Source organism: Pygocentrus nattereri, chromosome 15 (assembly GCF_015220715.1).
Source record: "Pygocentrus nattereri isolate fPygNat1 chromosome 15, fPygNat1.pri, whole genome shotgun sequence".
In the NCBI taxonomy this organism is placed as follows: domain Eukaryota; kingdom Metazoa; phylum Chordata; class Actinopteri; order Characiformes; family Serrasalmidae; genus Pygocentrus; species Pygocentrus nattereri.
Window position 1 is genome coordinate 3,582,673 of NC_051225.1, and position 16,970 is coordinate 3,599,642.

Below are 16,970 nucleotides of genomic sequence, written 5' to 3' on the forward strand. Positions count from 1 at the left end.
CTGCGTTCCTCAGATGGAGATCTGAAGAAGGAAGGTTGGACTGCAGATCACGGACCTGACGCCCCTGATTCCGGTTTAAGTTGGAGGTAACGTTAACTAAAGGTTCTTTCTAGGGTCTAGATACGTTCATGATTGCCCATCAAATAACGCCTGATTGACTTTAAACCCTCAAAACTCTTCTGACATGAACCTTCTGCTGAGTTGGATGCTGGAACTGCTTCTTCTAACACACTTGGGTTTATAACCATGGTTCTTCAAAGGTTCTTTAGTGAAGACTGGTTCTGTGTAGAACCCTGAGGACTCAGAGAACCATCTGCATGCTTAAATGGCTCTCCACATGGTCTTCAGACTGATGGAGAATGTGTTGTAGTTCTACTTTTGAAAAGGGTTCTGTGTAGCACCCAAGTGAGGTTCTGATGTTATTACCATGTCAAGCTTTCAAAAAATGTTCTACGTTATAGAGAACCATCCACATCGTTTCGTCATGCAAAGAACCGTTTAATCGTGCTTCTTTGAATGTTCATGCTTCTGTGTAGAACCGTTTTCTCTACGAAAGAACCCACATAGATCCGTCTTTTTAAGTGTGTGCATATGAACGTTTTCAAAAAAAAGGTTCTATGTGGAGCCATCTATAGCACGTTCTAGGTCAATCTGATGAACCCTTCTCCCAGGCGAAGAACCCTTTAATCATACAAATGGTTCTTCGAGTGCTCATGCTTCTATACTAAAGTCTTTAAGTGCATACGTAGAACTGTTTTTTCAAAAAAGGTTCTATGTAGAACTGTATACAACACCTTCTCCATCAATCTGAGGAACCATTTAAGCATGCAAGTGGGTCTTTGGGCGTTCATGGTTCTCTATAGGATTGTTGTCTTTAATCACGGTCCTTTGAAGAACCATAGAAACGTTTTCAAAAAGGTTCTATGTAGGACCATCTACAGCACGTTCTACATCAATCTGAAGAACCATTTCACAAATGGGTCTTTGAGCGTTCGTGGTTCTCTATAGAACTGTTGTCTTTACTAAACAAAACCTGTGAAGAACCAGTTTTTAAAAGAGCGTATAGAACCACTTCATGCTTAAGGGGGTTACACTGTAAACAGCTCGTTATACGAGTCGTCCGCCACTGTTTATTTACTTGAATTGCAAAATCAGCCAAAGATTTGGTTCATTTGGTTACTGGTTGTGCAGTTTGAGAGGTAAACAGGAATTGTTTACTGTTAGAATAGCGTCTTTAAATAAATATAAAAAATAAAACATTTAATTCTGCTTTGGAACGATTGGGCCTGATAAGCTCGACTGATCAGCCAATAAGGCGAAGAAGCTGGAATAATGTGATTGCTGTTCCTTCCTGACTTTAATAGCCCACAGTGGTTGCAGGTGAAGTGCAGTAAGAACAATAAGAACAATGGATCCAGTGCCCATGGCAGCGTCATGCGCTAATGACAGACCGAGTAACTCATTTACAGGGGATGTGACCTGATTTACTGGATGACGAAGTGCATGATGGCCTCAGCTGTAGCCCAGGAAGCACCTGTATACTGTGCTGACAGATGCTTTTCAACTTAAGACTTACCTGCGGTGGATTTGCAGCGTTCTTAATTAATATAACGTTTTTTATGGGATTTTATAAGTTGGAACAGCCAAAAAAGGAAAATTCGTAAAACTGAGCTTATCATTTTTAAAAATAAATAATAAGTAAAAGAGTATTTTGATGTATTTTGTAAACACTTTAAACACGTTCAAGTTTCAAAACGTACCCTTCACTTGCCATCCATACATGAATACTAAGATATAGCCTATTTTAGTGATGTCACACATCATGTTTACATAGATCCATCTATTCAGCCTAGAGCGCTTTAGCCCCGCCCATTCACACTAACATTAGTGTTGCAATTAACTGCCTTTTAAACAATACAGGAATGATAGCCAATCAAAACAGAGCTCATTTACATATCCATCTATTCAGCCTAGAGCGCTTTAGCCCCACCCATTCACACTAACATTAGTGTTGCAACGTGAACTGCCTTTTAAACAATACAGGAATGATAGCCAATCAAAACAGAGCTCATTTACATATCCATCTATTCAGCCTAGAGCGCTTTAGTCCCACCCATTCACACTGAAATTATAGTGCTTTAACATAGACTGCTGTTAAAAGCAATACTAGAATGATAGCCAATCAGAATAGAGCTTATTTACATATATCCATCTATTCAGCCTAGAGCACTTTAGCCCCGCCCATTCACACTGAAGCTAGTGTTTCAACATGAACTCCAATGAAAACAGAGCTCATTTACATACACCAGTTTTACAGGCATAGTAGCAACAACCGCCTGTATAGTTCTAAAATAGTATATATTCATTTATTTTTGATACATAGAACCAATGAAATGAAAATGATAAAGCAGATATTAGGGGAAAATATGAAAATAGAAGAAGAATGTAGTTTATGGGCCCTTTAATACGACCAAGGACATGAAGAAAGAAGCTAAAAGAGGTCCGTTTTGATTCCAGGGTGCTGATGATACCCACAGTATGCTCTGAAAAGCCTATTGTCACGTAATGCGGCAGAGTTCATCACGAAAATGATGTCCTCATCACCGTCCTCTAAGCTAGAATAATGTGTACGTGGTGAGGGTTCCTCACCACCTCTGGTCATATTGGTTGTAGGCTGTGTGTTTGTATGTGATCTTTAGCTGCATGACTTCAAGATCAAGTATCAAGAGATCCTTCTTGTTTGGCAGTTACAAAAAGGCCGGTCTGTGTGTTGTCGCACAGCTCGGACGCCCAGAGAGAAAGCTCCGCTTCACGTCACGAGCTGGAAAGGCAGCGAAATGACTCCGAGCAGAGAACATGCGAGTGTATCTTCTTGCACAAACAAATGGAGTCATGCTCACAGGAGACACGTTTGTGCAACTGCAGAAAGTACAGGAAATGCTTTCGGCTGTGGTCTCCTCCGTAGCGTTTAGCCTGGCGGACTATATGTGTGCAGAAACAACGTTCCCAAGCACAAGAGACGGTCACACCTCGGCCATATCTTTTTGAGTTTCCTGTAGGCGAGTATTGGGCCAGAAATGGTACGGCTAAAATTTTGTATCATATTTGAAAACATCCAGTCGAAACAGCCCTTAACCTCCTTATGTTCGCGGACATATTTTGGTTTGTCCGTCTGAATTTTGCACGACCAAAATCATAAGGCTAATTATTCAGCAGCTGCATGAAATAAAGGTACATTTATTTTATTTATTTATTTATTTTTCGTCATAGTTCCCCTCAAATGAACAGAACGTGGGTTTTATGATCTCCACATATCACTATACGCTTACAATTTACTGCTGAAAGCCAGAGCAGATCACTGAAGTGACGTCTGTTTATAGTTTAGAGCCCAGATTTGGGGAAAAACGGGTCGACTTTCAGTAGAAAAACAAAGTTCAGCTTCTTTTATTATAAGGGTTTAAAATGACATCACCGTCTATTAGACTGGAGAGAAGAGCTACAGCCTCACACGACGCCCAGCTTCTGAATGGAGCTTATGGAATATGAACATTATGGAGAACATGACCAAGAGCGTTTGTAACACACCGGTGGTCTCGAGGAGTTGAAGAGGTTGAGTAGAAGTTATTCACGTATTTCAGGAGATATTTCTGAGATGGGGGGAGGGGGGAGAGGGGGTTGACATCAAACAAAGAAGCTAAACAATGGACTGGCCACCCCAGAGTCCAGACCTTAACACTCGCCTGAAAAGAATGGAAGCTGTCTAACTTTAACACCATACAGTGCGCATGCATACACATACATATATACACATACACACATATATATACACATACACACATATATATACACATACATATATACACATACATATATACACATACACACACACATATACACACATATATATATATATATATATATATATATATATATATATATATATATATATATATATATATATATATATATATATATACACACTGTTGTCAGAAGAAAACCTCATATCTCCATAATGGTAATTTTACAGTAGAAGAAAAAAAAACATGCTTTACTTTTAACGCAAGTCAATGGAACCGGACATTTTTCCGAGTCATTTTGGGCCGTTACTTTTGGTCCATTTTTCATGAAAGTTACACACGGTGTAAAGGCCCACAGGCTTTTTCCAATTATGTCAAAAACTGAAAAACAATAGCGATATATAACAATATATATCAAATTTGTCCTTAAAGTAAGCAAACAGTCTACCTCTGACTGCAGCGGAGAACAGAACGGGAGTTGATCGATTGACTGCTGCGTTTCTGTTTTCAGTGAGAAAGAAAACCCGACGAAACGTTCCCAGCTCAGCCGTCCAGCTCACGTTAGCATGTTCTGGACTGTTTGCATGTTGTGCCATCTGCGCTCATTTGCGGCATAAAGACAAACGACAAAACTCAAAGAACTTCAACCATTACGCCAGTTCAGCCCATTTCTACTGCGGGCCACAGCTTTGGTTTTTCGGATTCCTCATTGTCGTGCACCACTTTGGTCACTGTCACCTTTAGCTAACGACACGCTTTCCCACCTAAGCCTTACATTTTTCCAAATGACTTAATGCATTATTCATCTGTGGGCCGTCTTGTGGCACATTTCTGAATAATTAATCGCACCGCAGGCTTTTGTAGATCTGTGGGGCCTGGGAAAAAAGGAAGAAGTGTTTTTTGGGGGGGGGGGGGTAAAGAGACAGTACGCCTCTCCCTGCTGAGCGTGACGCAGGTGGGATGAGACAGTGATGGCTGAACACACAGCCGTGCCACTCAGATTGAGGTTTCGACTTCAGAAGTCCTCGTGTTACATAAGCAGACCTGATGGAGGTAGAGCTGAGAGCACATAAAAGGGATGCTGCTGTTGGAGGCAGCGAGCGCCTTGCTGGTTGTAGGTTCGCACTTCAAAGCTTGAAAGTCAAACATAGCACAGGCTTACCATTGTTTCCTTTTTGGTAGATGGACTGCAAAACTAAAAAAAGCTCGTTGCTGCACTGTAGCACTCGCTTTGTGCCCACTCGAGCAGCATGGCCTATATCTGGAGTCTTGAGTGGGCAGGGCATGAGGAGAAAGTGGGTGGAGCTTTCAGGTGGATCCACTTAGTCATACTCTTTCGCACCTGAGCCAATCAAGGCAGGCAAACAGAGCTGTGTATGGTGGCTGGAGACGTCCGAGCCTGGGCCAGCGTCCGTGCTCTTCTCTGTCCCGCTGTAATTCAGTTTCCTGTTACTGAAGCTCCTAGAGATGGAGGATGCTCTTGTACACCTCCAGGAAGGTGAGTTTAGGTAACGGAAGACTTCAGCCTCGCCTCAGGCTAGTTTTACTCAGTGGCCGCTGATGAGAGTAGTGCATTAGGGTGTAGTTTAAAGCTGGTATTCAGAGTTGCACAATGGCTGTATTGTTTGGTAAATGCTGTTGCAATATTGGCCCAACAGTGGACGATTGTAGTATGCAAATGAGCCGCTACCCTCTCACTGAATGCTTTATTGTGTGCCATTGAGCACCCTGACCAATCACAGATGTTCTTGGGGCGTTTCAATCAAGGCATTCACATGATCCGAAAATTTGTTTTGGCCAATGTTTAAACTCATGTTTATTGATTAGCCACTGGTGCGTTTAAGGGGGAGTTTAAGTGATTTTCTGTGTAATTGAGGTGTAAACAAAGTCATTCAGAGCTGTTTGGTCTTAAATGCTCTGTTCTAGAGAAACCTCCCGAATTATTCACAGTGGTGGTGATGGGAACCAGACGTCCACCTCAAAAAGCTCCTTCACAGAAAGTTACTATATGAAATGGTTATGAATTCACTGCTTGATGACTGTAATATTTGTTGTGAATTTTTGGCCTAAATCATTTTTAAAGCACACGGTGGAAGGATACGAACAGGGATTCAGGGTGTTATAAGGCTGTATAGTCCTGAAAGAGGCGCTTTGCATTTCAATAATGTATGTATTAAACTCTAGGAGAGCAGATTGTTTAGGTGACACTCAGTTACTGCACTAAAGTATCTGCACTCTGCTCATTTTACTGCATTTGTAGCCCTATAATTATATAACATTTCTCTGTAAGGCTAATTCAGTCCCAATTTCTACATTTTATATCGCTGCTGTTGGGACATATTTTCAAAATGGTAACTTTACAGGAGAAGCAAAAAGCATACTTCACTTTTAATGTAAGTCAGTGGAACCGGAATTTTTTCCAAGTCACTTTGGGCCGTTTATTTTAGTCCATTCATCATGAAATTTCCACACAGTGTAAAGAGCAACAGGCTTTTTCAAATTATGTCAAAAACTGAAAAACGACAAAAATTGACAAAATTGTTCTTCAGATTGACGGAGAACATGTTATGTGGTTCTGTATAGAACGTTTTTGTAAACAGTTCTGTGTACACATTTTAAAAAGATGGCTTTAGTAAAGAATGTGGTTCTATACAGACTGCGAACACTTAAAAAATCCTTTGCATGATTAAAGGGTTCTTTGCATTGTGAAAAGGTTCTTCAGATGCATGGAAAAATTTGCATGAACGTGCTATAGATGGTTTTATACAGAACCTTTTGAAAAGGGTTCTGTATAGCACCCAAAAGGGTACTTTTACTGTTACAAGCGCAACGGCATACGGGAGGAAGAACCCTTTTGGGTGCTATATGGAATGGTTTTCAAAAAGCCTCTTAATAGAACCTCTTACATCAATCTGAAGAACCCAATCACAAAGCAGAGAACCCTTTAATCATGCAAAGCGTTCTTCAGATTGATGGAGAATGTGCTGTAGATGGATGGTTCTATGATGGTTCTTCTGTTGAAAAGAACTTTTTGGTGCTATTTAGAACCATTTTTTAAAAAGCTTCTATCGAGAACCATCAACAAAGCATTCTCCATCAATATGAAGAACCATGAATTAGGCAAATTAATTATGCAGCAAGTTTGGAAAATCACACAAAGTGAGTCCTATTTCACAACAGATTTGTTACAGGATTTGATCAGATTCATTGTTTTTGTTTATTTATTTTTTCCCCCAAAACAGCTGTAAATGTTGGTAACAGCACCAACAGATATGCACAGTCATTTACAGCATTTGGCTCACGCTCTTATCCAGAGCGGCTTACAGTTTGATTATTTTTTAACACCGGTAGGTGAAGGTGGTGTTGGGAGTCTTGCCCAAGGACTCTTATTGGTATAGTGTAGGGTGCCTACCCAGGTGGGCATTGAACCCCAGTCTCCAGCATAGAAGGCAGAGGTGTTACCCACTACACTAACCAACCCAGTCATATTCGGAAGGTCAAATGACATGTTTTGTCACTAGGGCGCTATAAATAAAAAAAAAAGGGGGGGAATTTGTCATTTTTCTGCCTAAATATGACCAACCTGAGGGCATGGACACACACACCCAGTCATAACGGGTGCCTTAACTTTTGCACAGGCCATATTATGGCTGATTTTTCTTCCCCGATATGTTAAATATGACCAATAAATGTAAATTGTGCATGAAACCGCGCAGAATTCTGTTTTCTGGAGGGTGCGTTTCCTTTTATTCATGGGAAAAGTCAGAAGAGCAGGTAAAATGACCGGCGAGCCCAAACTTTTGCATGCAACTGTGCATACTTGAAATATTGGAGGTTGGCATGAGCCCACAATTCCCACATCAGCGCTCCTCCTGGACAGGCCTGTGTTTTGTCATGATGAGTTGCGGAGTTGGCCTGTAACCTGTACTGTAAGTCCAGCTGCTCTCGCTTCTCCGTTACTGTCGAGTTGTTTTCATTCACACTCATGTAAAACTCACCACTAATGACAGTGCTTGACGGTCGGTCGCTGCCCAGTATTTCCTTGGACACCGTTCAAAAACATTTTACTGTACCACAGTTGGCAGCGTGAGGCTTATACAGTGTCTCTTAGTAGAACTGCAGCTCTGAATGAAAGCACAAAGGCCCTGAATTTCCCTCGAGATGCATTCAGCGCCTCTTGGGATTATCCACAACTTTTTTTTTTTTTTTTTTCCCCCCTTTTTATCAACAAATTGCTTTTGTTCTCCGTCTTTATCTTAAAGCCACAAACATTGCCGGGAAACTCATTACCTCGGAGACTGAAATTCTTGGACGCATTAGTTAAATGTGTCATTTGGTGGCGTTTTCCTCGCAGCAGGGGGGCGTAATGAGCCCGAGAAGCCTCTCTGAAAAGTTGCCCACATGTTTGTGCGTCTGTAAAAGGTGCCGCTCCGTTCCCATCCCTGTTCCCATCCCTGTTCCCAGAGAGGAGAGAGGAGCGTGACCTCGTGTCTGCTCGCCTCACCTTGTGTCTTTCCTCAAAGGAGATCCCTTTGATCTTGACAGACGTTAATTTGGGCTGGGCGAAGCAGGGGGTGTGTAATCCTCTGAAGAAACCGAAGGATAGATCCATCCATCTCACGTCAGCTTGTGCAGCTCCGCTTCTGTCTCTGGATTCGTGATGAAGATTTTTATTTTTTTTTCCCAGAGAAAGAAGGGAAAAAAGCCGCGACATCAGACGTGCTCTTTCAAAGGAATGCAAATGACGCATTTCTGAAGACAATGTTTAGGAAAAGAGAAGGATCTTGTAGCATGAGCGCTGGTCCTCCTGCAGCTTTCATCGTGTTTGAAGGTGAAGAGCTGCATGTACTGATGCAGTCATGTGCGGTTTCTACAGACTTGTAGCGACAAAATACAGGAACTTTCCTTCTGTCTTACACACTCGGTACACGAGAGCGAGGGAAAAACTGCGGTTACCAAACACCGAAGTGTCTGCGTAGAAGACTCGGAGTCCAGGTCTGATGTTTAATGGCTTTTATTGAATGTACTACACTTGGTGCATCCATAAAAGCCGGTTCTTCAGAGACTCTTTAATAAAGAACATGGTTCTATATGGAGCCACGAACACTCAATGATCCCTTCGCATGATTGAATCGATGTGAAGAACCATGAAGTAGACGACTGAATTGTGCAGCACCTTTGCGAAATCGCACAGTGAGTGCTATTTCACGACAGATTTGTTACAGGACTGGATCAGATTTGTTGATTTTTGGTTGTTTTTGTTTGTTTGTTTTGATTTTTCCCTCCAATATCCCATTCCCTACTGATGCCCCAGCTTCGTTCAGCCCTGACAAGATGTTTAAATGGTTGTTTAGATGTTCAACCATGGCAGCTGAGACGGTCGTTCTTGGCATCCTTCTAACTTATCCTATAATTTTTTTTATAACAAATACTAAATTCTTTTTAAGGTCTTCAGTTGTTGTGCACACAAAACAGGGCTGGAGGTTAGGGAACCAGCCCTGTGACCAGAAGGTTGCTGGTTCGATCCCCTCAGCTGCTGGTCTGCGAGCAAGGCACCTAACCAACAGCCATGGATAGGGCTGCCCACTGCTCCGGGCAAGTGTGCTCACTGCCCCCTAGTGTGTGTGTTCACTACTGTGCCCGTATGTGGGTGTTTCCCTGCACAGCTGGGTTAAATGCAGAGGTCTAATTTCACAGTGTGCAGACACAGAGACAAATGGTTCTGAATTCTAAAAGACCTGCAGCGGCTGCGCTTGTAGAGAATCCGTTGTGTGCTCTGTCTTTTCAATAGGTTTATATTCCTGTCGCTGCTGATTGGGTAACTGACAGGCGTTAAGCGAGGGGGAACGTACATCACAGCCCGTTTCACACCGTTTCAATGAAACATCCTCTAAAACACTAATTCTTAGATGGAGGGTTGGATGTTGGATGTTTTAGTGGCTTTTACTGCACGTGTGATAAACAGTGCAGTTTTTTCCGGCGAGTCAGGCGAGTCAGGACTCCGGTGCGGTGTTGGTGCTTTGTAGTTCCTTTTTTCCTTCCTCGAGACAGTGGGATGTAATGAATGGATTGTTTGCAGCTTTGTTGTACGAAGAATTGTGGGAAATCTGAGAGAGGGACTTTGCTGGGCTCTGTTGAATGGCGTGAGTCATTGGGGGGCATATCAGTGTCAATCCCACTCCTCACCAGATTAAATGACACTGCTCCAAAACAGGGCTGTGGACTCCCGTCTCAAAGGGGGAGGCGCTGTCAGATGTGACTGATGGACAAAATGTCTGTCTGTCTTTCCTTCTCTCTCTCTCTCTCTCTCTCTCTCTCTCTCTCTCTCTCTCTCTCTCTCTCTCTCTCTCTCTCTGTCTCTGTCTCTGTCTCTGTCTCTGTCTGTCTCTCTCTCTCTCTCTCTCTCTCTCTCTCTCTCTCTCTCTCTCTCTCTCTCTCTCTCTCTCTCTCTCTCTCTCTCTCTCTCTCTCTCTCTCTGCGCTACACTCTTGAAGAAGATGCTTCAAGGGTTTTTTTAGTAAATAAAATAAAGAAAGCAGTTTTATGCACAACCATGAACACTGAAAGAACTCTTTGCATCATGAAAGTGTTCTTCAGATTGATGGAAAATGGTGCTATAAAGCACCCAAAGCATATAGGGTGCTATATAGAACCATTTAGTAAAGAACCCTTCAAGAACCGGTTTTACATGTATAGGATTGCGCCGTTGCACATTTTCATATCTGATCCAGTTATGATTCATTTTAAGTTCAAGATTTGATTTGAATGCAGATGCTTTGTCTATAAATAGTCTCAATTCTACAAAGCTCTATCATGTTCTACACTAGGGGACTGCATGCGGCTCTTTTACTGTCCTGTTGCGGCTCCACAGCTGAATCAGATCAGTAGCTAATAATAAAATAATCCTCCTTATTAACAGTAAAAGGTCTTAAACGCTGGAGTTAATGTAGAACTGCTGATTCAGCCTTTAACCCTGAAGATCAGCGCAGACGGCTGGTCACCATAGCAACACAGACGAACATTGATAATTTGGAGATGAATGGACTTATTAGTGTTTATAATCACTCCAGCTGGTTTCCTGATACATTAAACCTGCAACGATACACTAACAAACACTAAAACGTCACAGAGCTGAAGTCACCATTTAAGGTGGAACGGGAAAATTTGAGCAAGACTTAAAGTTGTACAACAAACTGTTCTACTTTAGAGGCAAAGTTTCCTGCTGGAGATGCGAGAAAAGCGGCTCTAGCTGAGCTAAAGATTAAAGCAGAGCAAGTCAGCATTTTCATTTATATTATATTTTTTAGTCTAGACAAGCACATTAACACATACTGGGACACATTTACAGCCGAGATGGTGAAATGGAGGTAAAATGTTGTGGCTCCAAAAGTGGTTTGATTTTGTTGGAAGGACAAAGGCTCTTAACATTTGGGTTGTGACCGCTGTTCCTACACATGTTGATTTGACTGACCTCAAACGATCTAAATAAGGCATCTGGGTGCAGCTTATCAGAGTGAGGAGGGCAGGAGGGGGCAGGGGTTGTGCTATGGACACACCCAAGCTCAAAAGACTGGGCTTCATCAGATCAGTGATGGTGTTTTCCGAGAAGGGCGTGAATGAAGGAGTGAGGGGCGTGTCTGTGATGGTTCAGATTTTTGTTGACACTGTGTTGAAGTCGTTATTCATTTCTAGTTTGTTTCTTTGTCGGTTTCTTTTTTTTTTTTTCTTCCTCTTCTCTGTTTCGCTGCTCGCAGGAAGGCAGCTCTACCCTTAACGCTCAGCTATTACTTTACTGACGTCAGGCCGTCCGAAACTGGAACTCTATTGAAGATCGACTTCATTGTGTTGGTGAGAAATTTCACACCTTTTGTCGAGTCGTCCTCCTGCCCCCAGACCTGCAGCATGACTCATTAAACAAGCCCACTCTGTGATTCTGCGATTAGGTTTCTTTCAGCGCGCTGATGTTCTGGTTTTGTCGTCGATTGTTGTGTCCCCGAGCATGTGTTTGCTGGAAAAGATGTGCACTCATGTTTCCTTCTGCTTCCACACGGGGAAGTCCAGATAAACATCTGCTGTACTAATCTGGATGAATGAGTATTGTTTGGGAAAGTGCAAAGCTCCCCTTTTCCTCCCATCTGGCCCCTGTGGTTTTTTCACTTTAATATTCCTCGCCAAATCGAAACCTACAGTCCTTTATCTCCAGCAATTTCCACTCGGTATGTTGTACATCTTCATGCACAGGTTTATACACAGATCAGTCATAACATTCTGACCACCTCCTCGTTTCTACACTCATTGTCCAGTTTATCAGCTCCACTTAGCTGCACTTTGTAGTTCTACAGTTACAGACTGTAGTCCATCTGTTTCTCTGATGCTCTGTTACCCTGTTCTTCAGTGGTCAGGACCCCCATGGACCCTCACAGAGCAGGTACTATTTGGGTGGTGGGTCATTCTCAGCACTGCAGTAACACTGATGTGGTGTGTTAGTGTGTGTTGTGCTGGTCTGAGTGGATCAGACAAAACAATAACACAGTAACACGCCACCACCACGTCAGTGTCACTGCAGTGCTGAGAATGACCCACCACCCAAATAGCACCTGCTCTGTGAGGGTCCATGGGGGTCCTGATCACTGAAGAACAGGGAAAAAGGGCTAACAGTGTGTGTGTGTGAGAGAAAATGTGTTATGATTTCTGATTCATTGATTTTTCATAATCATCCATTAAATGGTTCACATGCTTTAGTGGTTCTTCAGTGGCGTCAGCCAAAAGAACCCTTTATTTTCACCAGAAAACCTCCTGTGAGTGTTATGATCACATGTTGACGATTCGTTTCCTGACTCTGATTCCTTTTCCAGACAACATGGACTCCTTCAGTACGAAGAGCCTGGCCCTGCAGGCCCAGAAGAAGCTCATGAGCAAGATGGCGACCAAGACGGTGGCCAACCTCTTCATCGACGACACCAGCAGCGAAGTCTTGGACGAGCTGTACCGCGTGACCAAAGAGTACACCCGCAACCGCAAGGAGGCGCAGAAGATCATCAAGAACCTAATCAAGATGGTGGTGAAGCTGGGCGTCCTGTACCGCAACGGGCAGTTCAACAACGAGGAGCTGGCCCTGGTGGAGCGCTTCCGCAAGAAGGTGCACACCCTGGCCATGACCGCGGTCAGCTTCCACCAGATCGACTTCACCTTCGACCGGAGGGTCATGAGTGGCCTCCTGAACGACTGCAGGGAGCTTCTGCACCAGGCCATTAATCGCCACCTGACAGCCAAGTCCCACGCACGCATCAACCACGTCTTCAATCACTTCTCTGACTGTGACTTTCTGGCTGCGCTGTACAGCCCCTCCGAGGTCTACCGGGCCCACCTGCAGAGAATCTGCGACGGGGTCAACAAGATGCTGGACGAAGGCAACCTTTGACACCATGTTTTGGCCTCCTGGAGCTCCTGCGTTGTCCATTTGTTCTTTTATTGTTTTTGTTTTTACTTTGTATGTGAACATTTTTCCATTATTTCTGTTGTTTCTGTTTAACCACAGTCCACTAAAGGCATGTTTAAGCTGTTTCTGGCCGAGTGCGCTTCTCGTGGGAGGACCCCAACGCGAACAGCTGCCCCAAGTGGCCTTTCCGTGACAATGCACCACCCTCATGTTTTCGTGCTGAAACCGTTCAAGGAAGAGCGTGACTCATATTTTAAACACCCGCTCCTGTATGGCTGGATTATTCAGGGTTGCAGATTGTTTAAACTATGAAAGGAGATGCTGAGGGGCCAGATGGACTTGCTTTCCCCATATTTCTCGATGAGTGGAATCATATAATCGAGCATTTTAATGCACTATAGTGATTAATGAAGGAGATTTTTTTTTTTTGTTTCATCTCTTACATGGGGATTAAGGTTTACATTGTACCCTTTCATGTTTTTGATTAAGAAAATATCATGCCAGCTTAGAATGATTGTAGCTGGTGATCAAAGGACCAATGTACACAATCTCTGCAAACGTTTTTCATCTTTTTATGTTTTAATGCCCGCGTGAGTCATAGTGGACCGCTGAGGAGAAGAAGTGAACCGAGAAGGTTTTTAATGTGCGTAACAAACCGGCCGCTGGTGTCTGAAAGCGGTCCAGGCCTGTTTTAGTTTTATTGCACAATATTTATCACAATATCTCCTTTTCCGACACTGATACTGCAGAAGGCTGCAATATGCAAATGAGCCTCTAACAAATCACTATTTTTTTTTCCCTCTTATTCTGTGCTGTGAACATCCTGAGCAACTTCCTGCGATCTAACGTTTCGTCAACAGTGCAGGCCGGTCGTTCACCATGTATATTTCCCCATTAATATATTGCAAGGCTGTATTATTGCAGTATATCGTGCAGCTCTGCTCAGTAGTTTTATGATGTTTTACCACCTTCTTGTGACGGATTCACTTCGCAGTCTTTTGCCCCGATGCAGTTCCTGATCGGGAATGAAGGAGTATATGAGCATATTTCACTGTACTTTTATTTTCTAATTATTTGCTGTTTTTAAAATGTTTATTTTTATGGCCGTGCCCCCCGACTTGTGCGCTGTCCTTTTGTTTTGCTGTGAATGTGCAACAGCTGATTTCTTTCCCATCTCTGCCATTCACACACTGTAAAGCAGCTCTGCCAAAGAGAGGAAAAAGCAAAAAAAAGCTTGGTTTTATTTTTGACAGCAGGGCCTGTGCTCAGGAAGAAGCACAGTAGGAGTGCTGCTCTTGGGTTAAACTTCCTTCTGTCCTGTTCGATCTTCGCTGTGTGCTGGAGCACAGCCCCCAAGCACAATCAGCACTTCCTCTGAAGCATTTAACGATACGCAGCATAAGAAGTGACCCATCTATGCTCCGTGTTCTTTTGTAGTAACAGTTGTGAGGTTGGACAAGCTTTAAACAATGCTGGCCAGAAAAAAGTAGCGCAGCGATGGGAGTCCTAGCAGCCTCACTAACGCTTTAGAAAACATATCGCAGCTGTCGGAAACAAAATCTTCTATCTCCTTTTTTTTGACCGTTTGAAAATGCCTGTTGCCCGTTTAGGCTGTGTGTAAATTTCATTGCGATTGGACCAAAGTATCTTGGAAAAAAGTTTCCGTTGATGTACGTTTTGAAAGTAGACTTTCCTTCTCCTGTGAAGTTTATCCTTTTGGAGACGCGAGCCTTTTCGCTCTGGCAGCAGCGATATCCGCGTCGGACTCTTTAGATTGGACCGATATCACAAACTCCTAGTTGATGACCTGTTTACAGAACTTTGGAAGGGCGAGATGTTTAGGTGACGGTGGACTGCTAAACTGTATTTTATTCGTTTTACTGAATTTTAGCCCTCCAGAAATACATGTTATGCTAATCCAAGAAAATGTAAGCCCAATTTATACATTTTCCACATAGACACGCATCACTGCTGTCAGAAAACCTCGTATTTCCATTTTTTTTGTCGTTTTTCAGATTTAGACAGTTTAGAAATGCCTGTTCTCTTTACAGCGTCTGGAAATTTCATGATGAGTAGACCAAAAGAACCGAACCGGCCCCAAATGACTTGGAAAAGTCGTTTTTTTTTTTTCTTCTCCTGTGATGTTATAATTTTGGATATACAAGGTTTTCTTCCGACAACAGCGATTATATCGGCATTAGTAGCGGCATACATGCGTGAAAAATACTGGATATTGCCGCCAGCCCACTGTCAGTGCATGCCTAGTTGTGAGGTTGGACAAGCTTTGCAGAACCCATTCAGCCTAATGAGCTTGGTATTGATGCACAATGTCATTGGAATCATATTGATAATATCTATTATTTTTTAATCTTTTTTACTGTATTTATGGTGCTACATAAATGGCAAATTTCTCTGAAATGCTAATCTTGTCCCAATTTTAACATTGTTTTTACATTGTAATCGGCAGATATGCACATGAAAAATATCGGATGTTGGATATCGTAACCGGCCACAGTCCCAGAATCGACGCATCCCTAGAAAATGCTATGCTTCTGACTTGCACTGTGTTGCTATAGCTGTTTGACACTAGTCAGGTTGGAAAAGTGTGCCCCCATGCTCTGACGCCGGCTTCAGTACATGATACGAAACGATTCCAAACATGATTTGAAATCAAGAAATTTACATATTTGGAGTCGTGTGCAACAAGCTTGACCAATCCCGCAGCTGCAGCTATGAAAGAATGATGTGGGCGGAGCATGGCTAGATCACTCGATTAGTTTTGAACAATTGAAACAAACGTTAGTTGCTGTGATGAATTGAGATGGAGTAGCTTGTATGCCTATTGTACCCCTTTGTTTTAAAAGCTGGGTGCAGTGGTCCTCAGACTCCTCAGGGACCCCTAGACAGTCCAAATCTTCCCTCCACCATAGGCATAGGGCAAAAATGCCAACCGACTGAAGTGAAGCCACTTGATTTATCGAGGCAGCATGAGTGTTTGTTTTGATTGTGTTATCATTGCCTGGTGTATCTGTAACCAAATATTACCAAAGGTAAACAAACGATTTGCAGCATGCGTGCACTTGCCAGCGCTCCTTTAGTGTTCCTCGTTTTTTATGCATGTGTAAAAGTCTTCTGAATGTATCCCAGGCTGTTGTGGCCAGCTGGCTGTGACAGTAAAGCTCACTAATAAAGGATCATGAAGCCAAGCGGGCCTGAAGGAGACGCTTCAGAACCGAACAGAAGCGAATGCTACGTTTTTTTTTTTTTGTTTTTTTTTCAGGGTTCAGTCCTGTCCGTCCTCGCAGGGCCAATTCAGAAGGATTACAGAGCCGTGAATCTCTCTCACCATAGACTTCAACGAGTGATTTAGGGATCATCTTCCACATTTTTCAGGTTCTTTTGACATGTGAATTCCAGTTTCGGGCTTAAACAACTGTACATATTTCCATCCAGTGTCCTTTCGTTTCTCCATAACTGTTTATATCATCCATTATATATATATATATAAAGGAAACCTTGGTTTTAAGTGACCCCTTGTTTGTATGTCTTTTCTTTACAAGGCCTAAACGGGACTGTCAGATTAAAAAGTACGTGCGGCCCAGATTAAGGCCTACTAATCCCTGAACCGCGGCACAGCACTGACGTGTTCGCGTCTTTCCTTCAAACAACTCATTTTTTTCGGCCTGTGTCCTGTTGATCTGTTTGGGTTGCAGTGCAGGAGGCTCTAGTGCATG

At 42.9% G+C, this 16,970-nt stretch overlaps 1 protein-coding gene across 3 annotated transcripts in view; it reads left to right on the plus strand.

The window, feature by feature from the left end:
* tnfaip8l1 (tumor necrosis factor, alpha-induced protein 8-like 1) overlaps positions 1-16,478 on the plus strand; it is a 16,691-nt gene extending 213 nt beyond the window's left edge. Inside the window, exons 1-2 of one of the 3 annotated variants that reach the window (XM_017702591.2) lie at positions 1-86; positions 12,653-16,478. The exon at positions 1-86 is cut by the window's left edge and continues 213 nt beyond it. In XM_017702591.2, coding sequence (XP_017558080.1) covers positions 12,658-13,218 — 561 coding nt within the window. In that variant the 5' untranslated portion in view covers positions 1-86; positions 12,653-12,657 and the 3' untranslated portion in view covers positions 13,219-16,478. Of the gene's footprint in view, positions 87-5,168; positions 5,296-11,605; positions 11,646-12,652 lie in introns of those variants that run through there. The other 2 variants (XM_017702590.2, XM_017702592.2) reach the window with 2 other exon arrangements.
* The last annotated feature ends 492 nt before the right edge of the window (positions 16,479-16,970 follow it).